The 14,883-nt window shown below is 34.0% G+C and overlaps 1 protein-coding gene across 14 annotated transcripts in view; it reads right to left on the reverse strand.

Annotated features, from left to right (window-relative positions):
* The window catches only part of LOC143252783 (calcium/calmodulin-dependent protein kinase type II alpha chain), a 135,150-nt gene that overhangs the window by 51,828 nt on the left and 68,439 nt on the right, over positions 1–14,883 (reverse strand). For 12 of the 14 annotated variants that reach the window (XM_076505479.1, XM_076505477.1, XM_076505476.1 and 9 more), the window contains exon 4: positions 7,413–7,467. In XM_076505479.1, coding sequence (XP_076361594.1) covers positions 7,413–7,467 — 55 coding nt within the window. Of the gene's footprint in view, positions 1–7,412; positions 7,468–8,966; positions 9,383–14,883 lie in introns of those variants that run through there. The other 2 variants (XM_076505481.1, XM_076505480.1) reach the window with 1 other exon arrangement.

Consider the following 14,883-nt stretch of genomic DNA (forward strand, 5'->3'; position numbering starts at 1 on the left):
ATGGGAAAGTGTCAAATCAACATGAACTGGAACCTGCCTGCCCATTAAAAAATGTTTAATAAAAATGGGAAAATGGCCACGCATTCCATATAAATGGAGGTCTCACAAAATGCCATACCTCCACATAGCATTATAAGTCTTCTTAAAGTCAAAGAATACTGACATGAGATGTCACTTAACAAATGCTTCTCTGATCAACATTTCAAGTCAAATCACATAATCCATAGTGGAGTGTTGTTGTTAGAACCACACTAGGTGGGCAAGAGGAGGTTTCATTCGAGGAACCAAAAAAACAAGCATTAACCATTCTCCCTGAGGTCTTACAGAGACAACTCAACAAAGCAACTGGTCGGTAGTTTGAAGAAATATTGGGGTCCTTCCCAGGCTTAGAGAAAGGCAAGAAAATAGCCTAGCACTACATATCAGGAAAAACATTCTCCTGCCAGATCTGGTTAAATACAACCAGAAGAATAAAAAAAGAGGCAGGAGATAGATGGTGCAGCATCTTGTAATGAATATAATTGGGTCCAAGTGATGTACAGCCAGACCAATGAAGAACAAGCTGAAGTTCCACCAGTGTAAAAAGGCAATTATAGTCATAGAGATGATCAGCCCAAAAGGAGGGAGGTGATCGCTCTGCCAATGTCTTGATGGCTGGGAAGGTGGGGGACGAAGCAGAAGTGTAGGTGCATGAGAAAAGCTTTCACCAAGAGTACTGGCAATGCTCTGGGCATTAGCATCTTCCTGGTCATCAGAAAGCAAAGATCAAAAGGGGGCTGAATTAAACTGCCCACTGACATTTTGAATCTTATTCCATATGACTTTGGAACTGGTGGTAGAAGAGATGCTGGTTACAAACTTAATCCAAGATTCTATTTTGCTTTGACATCTTACCTGCTGAGCACATGCATGGGCCTGCTGAAAAGCGATGAGATTCAAAAGTGTGGGATAGCTATGAAAAGTACTCCAGGCCCATTTTTTAGCCTTCCATGCCACATGGCAGGCAGGATTCCACCACGAACGAGGATATTGTAGAAACATGTCAAAGTTTTAAGAACACATTGGGCAACTGCCTGTATAATACAGTCAGTCATTCCTATCACACAGTCATCTGTTGATGGCTTACAGAAAACAGCAGGATCAAGTTCCATGAGAGCAGTAAAAGGGGTCCAGTTGGCTTCATCCAGCTTCCACTTGGGCATGTGAATTGGATGGCATCAACCATGAGCAGCCTCTCTCAAAATGATCACTGCCCCATGGAGTATTGTCAACCCTTCATGAAAAGTGGGAGAATAGTGAAGGGGAGCAGACTGAGAGATCAATAGCAGTAAAGGACTGACTAGATACATGAAAATAAGTATAAGAATCTGTACTGAAAACAGAAAGGTTGTGATCTGACAGCATATGCTCTATGGAGCAACACCCCTGCAGAGGGTATTATGTCCATTAAAGTCCCCAAGGATTAAAATGGGAGACAGCAACTGTTCAATGAGAGTACCAAGATCTGATTGATCATATATCTCTCCATGAGACAGGTAGAGAGAACAAACAGTGATGGTATGACCCAAGGAAAAATGCATGGCTACTGCCTCCAAGGGTGTGTCAAATGGCAAAAACAGAGTGAGCACATGCTGATCAGCCAGCAGTACCCGTCCATACACTTGTCCATCACACAACATGTCATTTCTGCAAAAAGAAAACTGCTGAAAGGTGAATGTATTGGCAGGTTTCAGAAATGTTTCCTGTAATGAAAGACACACAGAATGGTAAGAATCAATCAGTGCTTTGATATCATTTTAATTAGAACATAAACTTCAACAGTGCCACTGTACCAAAGTGGTCATTTTTACTCATGTAGAGGTAAATTAGGTGAAGAGCTTTTCTCTTTTCTACATCTTTTTTCTTTATTTTCCTTGCTCAAAAAATGTCTATCAACCTCTGCAAATCCTGCCCTGAGTCAATTGGGCAGGTCTCTGTCACTGGAAGAAGATTGCAGCTACTGAAGAAGTGAACAAATGATAATTCTGCATCTTGGAGCCAGAGAAGAAAATGGACCCAAAAAAACACTCAAACACGAAGCAAAAGAAAGTGGATCTGGGGATCTGCTGGAAGAAATGGTAAAGATGGAGATGGGTGTTGATGTTGATTCATCAACTTGCCTAACCATAGATGACAAAAGACTTTTGACATGGTTTGAGAATTCTTTCAGAGGCTGTAGAGGCAAGGAGAGATCTGTCTCCACTCTCACTGAAGCAGTGATGTACAGCAACTTTTGAGCCTCGGGTTAAGAAGTGTTGTGAACCATTTTCAAACATTATACCTCTTTCTTCCATCCACCTCAGGCATGAACAAAATTAAGGTGGGTGAAAGCCACTATAATTAAAAGAAAATCTATTTCACACTTATAAGTATCGTGGTCCTTGCCACCACAACAAGCACACATCAATGAACCACGACTTGATATATCTGAATGACCAAACCGCTGACACTGAAAACATCCAAAAGAGTTTAAAATATAAGAGCTGTACCTTGCAATTTAGATAACCTGCTTTGATGGCAACAGGTGGTAATGATGATGTAATCCTCAAAATTAGAACATTGGCCAGTGTCATAATTCTATCTTTCTGAGTAGAGATATGCCTCACTGCAAAAACTCCTTGTGTGGGAAAACCAGTGAGGATTTCTGACTCACAGATGTTCATCAAATCCATCCCAACAATAACTCCTTGTGACAAATTCAAAGTAGCATAGGAATCCACATATACTCAATGGGTATATCTCCTATAGCCTTCTAATGCAAGAGGAGTTCACTGTTTTTAAGAGTAGATGTTTTCACCAATATGTCAACAAAGAGAAGTTTTCTGACTGACTTTGGAGAGCTAGTAAGCTCCTCTAGTCCCTTCTAAATTAAGAAAAGGGAGATATTTGTCCTAAAGATTAGTCTGAAAAAGAATGAAGTATCAGAAAATGAGGTACAGGTGTTGAAGATAACCACATGCTGAAGATTCAGGTAGTAGTTTATCTATGGTAGTTTTTTTTATTCCGGGGATCGATAATAAAAAGAAGTATATTTTGGTGCCCACTGACCCCATTCACCATGGAGCCCTACAAGGGGATGCACTACAATGCCAAACAAGGACACTGCAGCAATGCCAAGGTTTTGTGAGTACCATACCCAAACATCAGCATCAGACACAATGTCCACAACACCTGTTGAGAACATTCAATATTGGTACTTGGTTGACCTTGCCCAAGTAAACCAGCCAATTGATAGTGGGGTGCCACCCCAAGGCTGACCATCTACAGGAATTCAAGGCCAAAGCGGTGTATTAAAGGTTGGACCCCTCAATCACCAGGATCCTATCCTCCCCCTCGAGGGTTGCCACCCATAGCAAATATGTGGGTGGATGTTTAGAGTCCAGAGGAGGTAAACTGAAAGAACAGAACCTTCTCTGGGAGGTCCCCACACCATGTACAGGAATCCACATTGAAAGGTCGTTATTATGATTAACTTACCAGAACAATATAGCTTCTCTTCTATTCCAAAAGCTAGAGTACTGACTATGATTTCTATGAGAAAATTATTCACAATATAGAAAAGTTATCCAATACTTGGTCAACACACAATATAATGGAGTCCACATGAGGCCGACATTAGAGCAACTGGTTATTAACCTCCACATGCACAGTTCAAATTTGCTTAGTGTTCCAATAGGTCTATTTAATGTATCCACTTGTATAAAATACACAAAACATTTTGATATATGTAGATAACATTCAAATGCTACTTAAAGTAGTGAGAAGGGTGTCATTTATACCCAATACAGTAAAAAATATGGATGCCAGAGTGACACAATAAGGCTCAAAGTATTTCTGATGTACTCATGTATCAATTTCACATACAACAACCACAATCATCCATTCAAAACGTTATATGGATAACAAAACAAAGAAAAAAACAATAACATAAAAACTAAAATTTGCATCAAAGGTTGTAAGGGCCATCCTTTCATAGAGGCTCCTATTTATCATAAAGGTTGCATCCTATTGTACCTAACAAAAACAATCGAAAGGTTAAACTTAAACTTGGGCTTATCAATAAATTACAGCAATTGCTCTTTCATGTAATCTGACTATCTTCAAAACAGTTTTAAAAAAACATTGGCCAAAGTTGGCAACTCTTTCTCTTTTCAGTAGACATTAATTTATAATACTGTATTTAGTTTCATTTTGTTTTGATAAAGGTCAGGATATCATGAAAAACTAGATGTTAACCATGAGTAGGACAACAAATATCATAAATGAAAGCAAGTAAAACAGCATTTTCACACACAAAAAAAATCAATTCTCCAATGTAAAAAATATTAAATGTCACAAGCAAATTTAAGAACATTTAAAAATTAACCATAATGCTACATAAGTTCAAAATATGGAGTAAAATAGCAGGTTGAACACAAACAATAGTATACATGGCAATTGAATAACAATACGAGTAATTAAAACTTTCATTTATGCTACTAAGTGTTAAGTAACATACTTTAAATATATTCTTAATACTCCCTCCACCTCATATTAAAAACTTCATAAATTATGTTAGGATAGATCTCATGTAAAACATTTTATAATAAAGTCTATATTAGCTATTTTGCTGCTGACACTTCTAATTTTATTTTCAACTTTGTAATAACACAGTAGGACTACAAATCAAATTCAGTTACTTATAAAAGTCAATGGCAATGTTATATTATTTGTTTAGTTGTTATTAAGCATAAAACTAAACAATAGGCTATCTATGTTTTGCCCACTGGAAATATTGAAACCAATTTTTACCATAAGCTCTCAGACTTATAGCTGCACCACAGGAAGGCATGTTAAGCCATTTTAAAAATAAGCTTTATTAAATGCCTACGTATCAATTAAAAATTAAAATATCGGAGACTTTTCACTTTCCTTGCTCTCAACTAGACAAAATAGCACACTGTCTTCTTAAAATCAAAACTTAGGTTTGAACTTTGTCCTTTTAACAAGTCTTGTTTGTGTCATGGATTTTGTTATTTATGCAATTTGAATATGAAAAAAAAAATTTTCTGACCATTAATTATCAACAGTTACTTTGGGCAAAATCAGCAAAATTCTCATAACAATAAAAGTGCTGGGAAATGACAATGTTAACTCTTCCTTGCATATGTACTCCCATACAAACTTTGAAGTCCTTCTGTTACTCTGTATGAGGGCCTGTAATTCATCACATAATTTTGTTTGAATAACAGTTTTTTGCCATCTAGTGAGATTTGCAATGCTTTACAAGTTCCTTGAGCTAACTGTTGATAAATCAACATTGTAGGAAACTGAACAATGAGCTATATTCCTGTGGTTGTTATACAATATCTCTTCCATAATTAAGTGACTCGGTTAACTATTTTATGAAAAAAAAGTAAAATTGGCTGTAAACCAAGAAAAGATTTGCAAAAATACCACGTGATTGTTTAATTCCTACAAAACTTGATGAATTAGCCTTATTCATAAAACTACCTTTACAATAAACTTAAAAGTTGCACAGGAAGGAATGCAACATGAATGCATACTTGAACAAGCTCAAAGGAAGGTGAGATTGGATTGGAATGTTTTATTCAAATTATGTTACTCAGTAAGTACTATAAATAAATGAACCAATTATTCTACATTTAAATAATCTGAGACCACATGACACACAATCGTAAATTATGCTGTGGTAGATCTTGATACTTTTATAGTAATGTCAATATGGTGAAAACCATAAAATTCCAGTTTAAATATGCAAAAGACAACCAATAAATGGTAAGCAATTAAGGAGTTTTACTTAAAACCAATAATTTAGTAATAATATACATAAAGATACAGATACTACACAACAGATTTTGGAATTTTTTTTATGCAATGCAGTGGACAGAACAGAAAAATAGAATTTTATTTACATATACAATGGCAACAGTGCTATAGGTGATGAAATAATGGCCTTTAAGCAAACACATTACTGTAATTGTTACGTAATTTAAAATTGGTTTTATTGTCCAGATCCAAAGGCCAGATGCTCTGGTTTGGTAATGTTAAGCTATATATTAGTAGCATTCTTTGATGGCATGTTGAAGAGCTTTTATGTATATATATTAAATTACACAAGTTCCATGAATTTTAATAACTTTAAGTGACAATCCATTACTTTTATTTGAGAATGAAGTTTGTCCTACTCTCCTCTATATGTATTTTAGTAAGCAGTTTTAGTAACATTTGATAAACTTGAAGAAGAGTTATTCATTATGTAAATGGTTTTTTAACTGTTTTTTTAGTGAGATACTCGCAAGAGAAAAACTTATTAAAAAGTAGTACAATTACTAATGTAAGAAAGCTTTTTGACCCTTGCTTTTCTTTTTCATTAAAATTCACAATTTTTAAATACAAATAAAAAAATTTATATTTGTTCATTTACATAATTGTATTACTTAAAAGAAAGGGCATCTTATCAAGAGCAAACTATTAACAAACACAATTACTCTTAACTTTGGAATCTTTCTGTTGGCCCTTCTAGGTGGTTACCTATGGTATTCAAAACAAATGAAAAGCCACACAGCAAACTGTACACCTAAATGAGGGTATTCCCTCATGGATTTCTCAGCACAGTAACAACTCTGATTATGAGGAGTGTTTCTTTAAAATCCATATGGCAATTTTCAACACGTAAACAGCGTTTTCAGAGTAGACTATTATTATGTAATAACTTCTACTAGTAGAGTTGCTACACATTTTCAATAAAAATTACAATTAATAATAATTATTAATTATGAGTTACTGGAAACCACTAAAAAGGTATCTATGTCCACTCTGCCTTAAGTCTTCAGCTAGGCATCCTTGCTGAAGACTATCTATGGCCACAAATGTGATATAAATAAACATCACATTACTAGCCTTCATAATTTTTGTTCATTAATAATCCATCTCTAAAAGAAAAGGTTCTGTCCTCTATATGTGTAATTATTATTATTTTTTCTTTTGTTGCTATTGTTTTAATGTATTTTTACTGATGATTGTTATAACTGTTTAAATGTTATAAATCACAGAACATCTTTGTTATAACATTTATTCTTATCTAAAATATACCTTAGTTAAGTTTCATATCACACCTTCAAGTATTTTTAAAATTCAAATAAACTCAAGAATGTTACAAAACTTCACAAATCTATAAATATGAAATTAACTAAACTGAAATGTAATGGCAATAACAAATATCAGTTTGTGTATGTTTGGGACTAAATCAAATTAATTTCACAAGATTTTCAAATAAACTTTTTCTCAATAAAATCCTCAGCTACTACTTATATTGATAAATATCTGTAGTATCAATATGTAGCTATGAGTGTCCTGAATTTTGTACTTACAGATCAAAAATTAAATAGTGAAATGCTTCCTCTTGTATGCTGTCATGGAGGCGAACTGTAAAAGAGGAAAAAAAATTATGTAGGTAAATATGTAATCAATAACTGTTAGACAGTTATTCAAAAATGCAAAGAAGTAAACCAAATCTTAAAAAAATCAGTAAACTACAATATCAGTATATTTACTTTTTTTTACATATATAGAGGGCTGAATATATATTACATCAAAATGAAAAGGCATTTGCTAAACTACACTTCACGTCATTTCACGTTAATTAAAAACTTTTCACATTTCTTGTAATAACTTTAAATTTTATAGCTTAGTTAAAATGAGAAAATATGAAGGCTGTGTTACTTCAATTATATCGTAAAACGCTTTAAATGAACTAAGTTACATATTTAATCCACAACTTGTGGGCATGAAATTTATGGCAGTGTAAGCTGCATGCAAGTCAACTGTCGAAAAGAACGTAGGTATGAATGTTCACGTCACTATGCGTGCTTTGCACTTTCGAACAATTTCATTGCCAAAGAAGAATGTTACGTACAGATGATTTTGTTATAATTTATTTACTTAGATAAACAAGTTACAAAATGATAAAACAATCTTTAGAGAGTCTAAATAAATAAGTAACATCAATGCATTTCTCAAAAGACATAACTGCATTCAAACCTTTTAAACCGTTTTAAGTTGCATATAAAATAAAAGTAATTATCATTTATTAAACATTTCTACAAGTAAATTAATGCATCATTTACGTTTTATAAAAAAAAAAAAATAAAACATTCAAACTTCGAAAAACCTGGAACTTTTCAGTATTTATTTAACGCAAAGCAGCACAAAGGGCGTCCACACTTTGCTAACCTCAAATTTTAGTTTGATAAGCTCCTCAAGTTTACTATTGAGCACTCAGAAGGTTGCATTTAGATGACACCGTTAGTTTTATTCTGAAAGTTTAACTTATTAAATTAAAAAAGCTAATACAATTTAATCAGTTAATGCAGTTGTTGCCATTGCGAATTATTTGTTCACTAACAACAAAACTTTCAGGTTAATTTAACTGCAGCCACATGAGACACTCTCAAAAAGGTAGCTTTGACAGCTATAATCAGTTAACAGGGTAACAAACAGCTTTATACACAAAATTCAATCGATAAAAACAGGGATGCGCAACCCGATCTCTTTCATCACGTCTATAACAATTACTTTAGAAATCTAAAAAAAGAAATGTTTAGAAAAGGCCTCAAGTGAAAAAATAGCAGTACGATTAATTTCAGTCAACATTTTAATCATCTAAGATGCTTAACTATAGATTTATATGATCTAATAAGATGCCAATGGAAATTCGTCCGTATGCAAACTGTCGCCTTAAAGTATGTATGCGTGTGTGCAAATATAATATTTCGACCAAGATTAACTTGTAACTGAACTATGTACAATTACGAACCCAAAATGAGACAGAAACAACAAAGGTTATACGGATATATATGCATACGTGTTCTTTGAATGTTCAAAGCTGTAATAACCCTAATGGAAAACTATATACACAAACATACACATGCTTTTAAATCTTCTGTCATTAATAAATGAAAATTGTCATTAGTAGTTTTGGTAGGTTCATATGGCAAGCAGCATTTTGCCAAATTACTCATTGCAGGCACGTGAAGTAATTTAATGACACGCCCTACGAGTGCGCGAGACTGAAGCACCATTCCAGTGTCGATACGGGTATGGACTACTTGTTACACAATATAACAGGAAACACCTCATCACAATCAGGCAAGAAACAAAAAGTTTTGTATTCATCAGTGCCGTCGAGAATGAAAATTAATGGGTCCAATGAACATAAAAACATGGTATGCAATAATCGAAAAATGGTCACGAGTAATCTTTACTTTGGATATTTTATCTGACACACGCTTCATAACACTAGCTTCACATACATACGCGCGTACAATACAATACTTTATCTGAAATACGCCCTAGTGTGCAATTTCAAAGGCACTACCACTAATCAAAAATATTTTCATTAATCAAGTAAACTAAAGGTCAATTAGAAACTTTCTGACATACGTACCTGCAAATTGACGATATATTCCATTGAATTTGTCTCACTTTTACATTTTGTAATTTTTGTTACTTTTCAGTCTTCAGAGCTACCTGGAGTTAAGGACGTTTCTACAGTTGTTCGTTTGTTTTTTTTTCAATAACGAGCTTATGTCAATACTTACACGCATAAACTACTTTCCCAAATTCTATCCTAAATATGTACAAGTCTTTTTTAAATGATAGGAAAAATGTTTGATTTTTTGTTTTGTGTTATAAGTACAGAACAAAAAGAAAAAAGTTTTAAAAATTGGAAAAAAAAAACAATTATTACTCTAAGGCGATTATTATATGATTTTGGTTTTGAATTTTGTACGAAACTAATCAAGTTATAAGCGTTAACAATCCCTAATTAAGAAGTGACTGAGAGAAGGCAGTAAGTAAACAATCATAAACTGCTGGACTTTACTAATGAAAAGTAAGATTGACCGTCACACTATAACGCCCCAAAGGTTGAAAAGTGCGAACATTTTCGGTGACGAGATTCAAATCCTCGACCCTCAGATTGCGAGTCAAGCGCCATACCCACCAAGCTGCCATGCCGAAAGTGTCTCATTTAAAGAGTAAATGAAACCGAAATTAAAAGTAACAAATACTCTTATTTCTTGCTTTTAGAGTTCATATGTCATGCAGTGTTCTGGCCTATAGAGTGCAGTTTTTCTAGTGGTTCATGGAATGCGCACTTTTCACTGATGTTATGAAAGTACATATTGCAACGTTAAGCATCTCTGATGTAGTATTTCACTGGAGTGTCTACTGACTTAATGATTGGTAGACAACACGTTACTGTATAGTGGTGCTAGTCGTTAAAACAGGTAGTTCATTTACGTGGCGTTCGACCCCCTTTCGGTGAAATTATCCATCAGTAAAAAGCTCTAGCCAACTTCATCAGCATGTAACAATATCAGTGGTTGAAAAACTATATTTCCATATCATTTAACATTCACAATGCTATGTCGTAAACATAAAGACCAGTATGTCACTACCACTATAAGAGTTTCTTTCCTTCTTAAACACTGAAGTTGAATCTGGTTTTACTCTCTCTCACGTTGTTTCATAGTTAGCTGCTTTTAACGCCATCAAATTGGGAACCGTGTTATTTTGGATAACACTACTCTACCAGAAGGTTTAAACACCAGAAAATATTACGTCCGAGTGTAGTAATGAGTTTGTGAAACCACGTCACTTAAATTTTAGAATAAATACCAATACTTATGAAACCTGTTGGTGATCGTTTCATGTTTATTCAGTGATACCAATCTCGAGGATTTTTCGCCGAATTGATTACTGTTGGACAATATCAATGACTGGAAAACTATTTGGTGGCTTTTATTTTACTTTTTTAACTGGAGAGGGATGAAAATTTTAGATACTTTTCAAATTAAAGACTTTATTTGTGAACTTGTAACAGTAGATTATTCACTGAACAAGAGAGTGAAACTATTATAAATATTCTCGAAACCAAAATGGCCAGCTGATATCCGGATAAGACTTATTCAAGGCAATTAACGGTCACTGCAGTTTGCCTAATCTTATAGCATTAGCAAGTCAGACAAAGTATTAACAGGCAAAAGATGTGGGTGAGGGAATGCGAGACACCTGGTTAGTGTTTGTGAAGAAACCACGAAATTCTGGATATCCTTAATTTGGATGAGTGTAAGTAAAGAGTTAGGGTATCTTACAACCATACTCTGAAGATGTAAAAATTTAAGTGTAAAAAAGTGGCAGACGGTAAACCTTATCGACTAAGAACGAAACTCAAATAAGGAAAATAACAACAGGTTGTGATTTACGATTTCCCGACATTTTCTGATGCGAGGATAATTTTGAAAAATCATTTTACTTTTAGAATTCATTAAGTCAAGACCAAAATATAGTACATGGCACCATATGACTTCGGCCTAAGAATAAGAGCGTCAAAATTACACAGTTGAATGATTTACGAAAACACCGCTATGCTGCTAAAATTATGTAATCTTCTTCATGGGTTAAATAATTTTCATGGGACACAGTTTTTTCTTAAATTTAACTATAAAATAACATCAAATTGAGATCTTAGAATTAAATATTACGTAATGAGTTATAGAAAGAAGTACGTAAATATAACTTGATTTCTTTCTCGTCTGGACTACGAGAAGATTGTCTCGACTTTGCATTAAATTAGTACCTTTGTCAATAAAAGATAAAATAAATTTCACGAGCACACTTAAATATGCACAAAATAACTTTATTCAGTAATAATTCTGTTATATATATCTGCCTGAACTTCAGCATGTTACAGTTAGATTAAAAGTAATTAAACTGATGAAATTTTTAACAATTTCGTTTTATATCAGTGTCTGATGAGAAAACCTGCAAGATGTGAAAGTATGAGGAAATTACCAATTTGAATAGGAGAGAATGAATGAAATGAAAGTAAGGTCGTAGCAAATTTACAACTACTGTATTATTCACATATAGGACTGCAAATGAATCCGAGAAAGCATTGTACAAGAAACAAGCATGAAATAGCAATGACCTGTATGTTAGGCATGGATCATTTCAACCAATCTGAAAAGGAGTAAATGAAACGAGTGAATCAAGAATTACCTGTTATATCGAAAACCACTGAGTTAACATAACATTTAACCATAAAACTGACTTGGTGAAGGCTAAGATACCAGAAGATATTACATCTGATTTGCAAATGCGTTAAAACATGCGATCTGATAAAATTTACCAAAATATTAGAGATTCGAAGATCCCGCTTATAGATGATGAATCCGTTGATGCTGAAATATCAATTCTCTGAAGAATAGCGTCACTGCATTTATAGGCTTGATGCCAGTTGTATAAACAACAACAGATGGTCTGTTCTTTGCTGTGGATCAGTTGAAACACGCGAAAATCATTTCGAAAACTCCATTAAATTTCAAATGGTGCCAATAAAATGTCTGGATGAAATAATCACCGAGTTGCAAGAAAAGTGTCCTGAAGTAGTTTCGTTCAAAAATGTTTCTAACACTTTTTCCATTTGTGTATTAGCAAAGCAGTCCAGCAGATTTCACCCTGTAATGCTTTTTAATCAAAGAAACCTACTGATAGTTTAGAATGAGCATGTTTTCAACGGAAAGCACATAGATATGTGCTATGAGTTGCGACAGATAGAAACTTTCTACTTTTGTTTAATCTTCTCAGAGAAGATTATCATCTTAGTGCAGAGTTGTATATGAAGATACTTCACACATGGGTTGAAAATAAAACTCACTTTCAGGTCATACCGAGCCAACAAGTAAGGGACTATAAGCTGATCGTCGTGACAAAGACTGGATTGAAAAGTAGATGTTTCAATTTTCAAGAAGTTGCTGCTACTGAAGTATCAAAGAGGTTTTCAGACCAATAATGAGTTGGGATTAAGTATGCAGATCCAGTTTCCGAAAAGAACCATTAGAACTCACTTACGAACACAGTGATATTTCCGGCATTGAAAGCCATAGGCGCAATATGATTTTTTAATGACTGGACTGCTCAGATTGGGCCAATTCCGCCGGGTGGCGCATCATTCTGAAGTATGATTAAGTAATATAAGGAACCCAGTGGGAGAACAGCTATATGCGAATATTGCTACGTTCTCTCTGAAACTCTAACTCTGCCTATAATCAATAAAGAGGGTATTTGCCAAATGAAATGTTGGCTGATTAACTGAATGCAAATGTAATAATCCTAACGAGACTGAAAAAAAAATAACTTGCTGTATAAACTTTGTTCCTATGAGAGAGATGTTTACCAGATTCAAATCAGGCATACACAACTTCAAGCGAAAAAGCCAAACCGCGATGTTTGTGGTTTTTACATCGAACAGAAAATCTCTGAAATGGAAAGAATGTTTAAAATTTTAGGTCAGAAGGGTATGTTTTGTTGAGTGTGCTAATTTTCCAATTGTATACGCTATGTTGTACATATAGTGCTGAGTCGAATAAACGACAACATTTAAACTGCACATAAATCTTGAGGTTGTGAAAATTTGGACGATGAAGAAAATGTTATTCAGTGACTTTTGAACTACTTTTAAGAGACATTTGAATGATTGGAAAAAATAGCTTTTTTTTGTACCCTGCTGTTCTAAGCTATTGATACACAAAAATCCTTGGGTTCTAGTTGTTCCAAACTGTCAAACAACAGTCCTCAACTATGGCCGAACCTTCTAGGTTTTCGGCCAAAAGTATTGAAAACCTTAAAGCAAGTTAACACTCCGGTGGTAACTAAATTTTTCACACTTGTGTTTGTCCAGTTTCTAGTCAATCTTCCCCTTATAACACAACGTTCAAATGAAACATGCAAGTAACATCACAAAATAGGCTACTTATCACTTCTTTTGCGTATAAATAACTTTATAAGTGTCATCGATACTATCGAATAATAATGTATAAGCTATGACAATGTTCATCCCTTAATTATTTTGACCAGTGTGAAAAACATAATGAAATGACTGAAAATATCCACGTTACCTACATCATTGATAAGTGAAAAAATCTATTCTAAACAGAAAAAAAATCATTACAGATAGCAAAAAGAGTTTGATGTAAGGTGGGTAAACTATTCCTAGTTAGTGAAAAATCATAATCTTACTGTAATGGACGTAGCGCATATGTTATATGTACATATCTATATGGCCGAAGTAATAAAAGTGGCGACATCAACTGAATGGCGCCACAAACGAAAAAGTAAAAAGGATCACACACTTTGGATATTCAAAATTCAGACAATTAGAAAAATAACTATGGTACGTGCAACAACCATTTCTTTATAATGGAACCCAGTTTTACATTACTCTCTTCACAAGAAGAACTGGATTTTTAACAGGACTGTACGTCAGTGATATATATATATATATATGAAATCAACGTTACTGTGGTAACTTGTAAATACTAAAATGAAATTTTTAAAATTTCTTTCAGAATAAAGGGCAGCACTTTAAATAAACAAAACATTACATTTGATATTAGCACAATCGGATCACTATCCCAGCGCAGTATTTCTCAGGAAAATCCCCGTTTAGGAAATGTTCACTTTTCCTATTGTGTGTGTGTGTGTGTGTGTGTTTCAATGAGGCACAAATACAACGATTAATAATTAGTAGCGCAAACAGCCGCCCATATGGCGACGTTTCTGCTGGGTTTTTTTAAATAACTTCCTTACAATTACTGCTAGGTATAAAATTCTACTGTCAAAAATAAAATGATTAAGCTCCAGTTAAGATGCAACACTAACACATCACAACTACAAAAATTAGAAGATACACACATTCCCAACATGCCGAAAAGATAGGGGATGAATAGCGTAGAGTGAAGTCGACATGAAAGTGAAGACGTCTGAAAATTGATGAAC

This window comes from Tachypleus tridentatus, chromosome 6 (genome assembly GCF_004210375.1).
Source record: "Tachypleus tridentatus isolate NWPU-2018 chromosome 6, ASM421037v1, whole genome shotgun sequence".
Classification (NCBI taxonomy): Eukaryota; Metazoa; Arthropoda; class Merostomata; order Xiphosura; family Limulidae; genus Tachypleus; species Tachypleus tridentatus.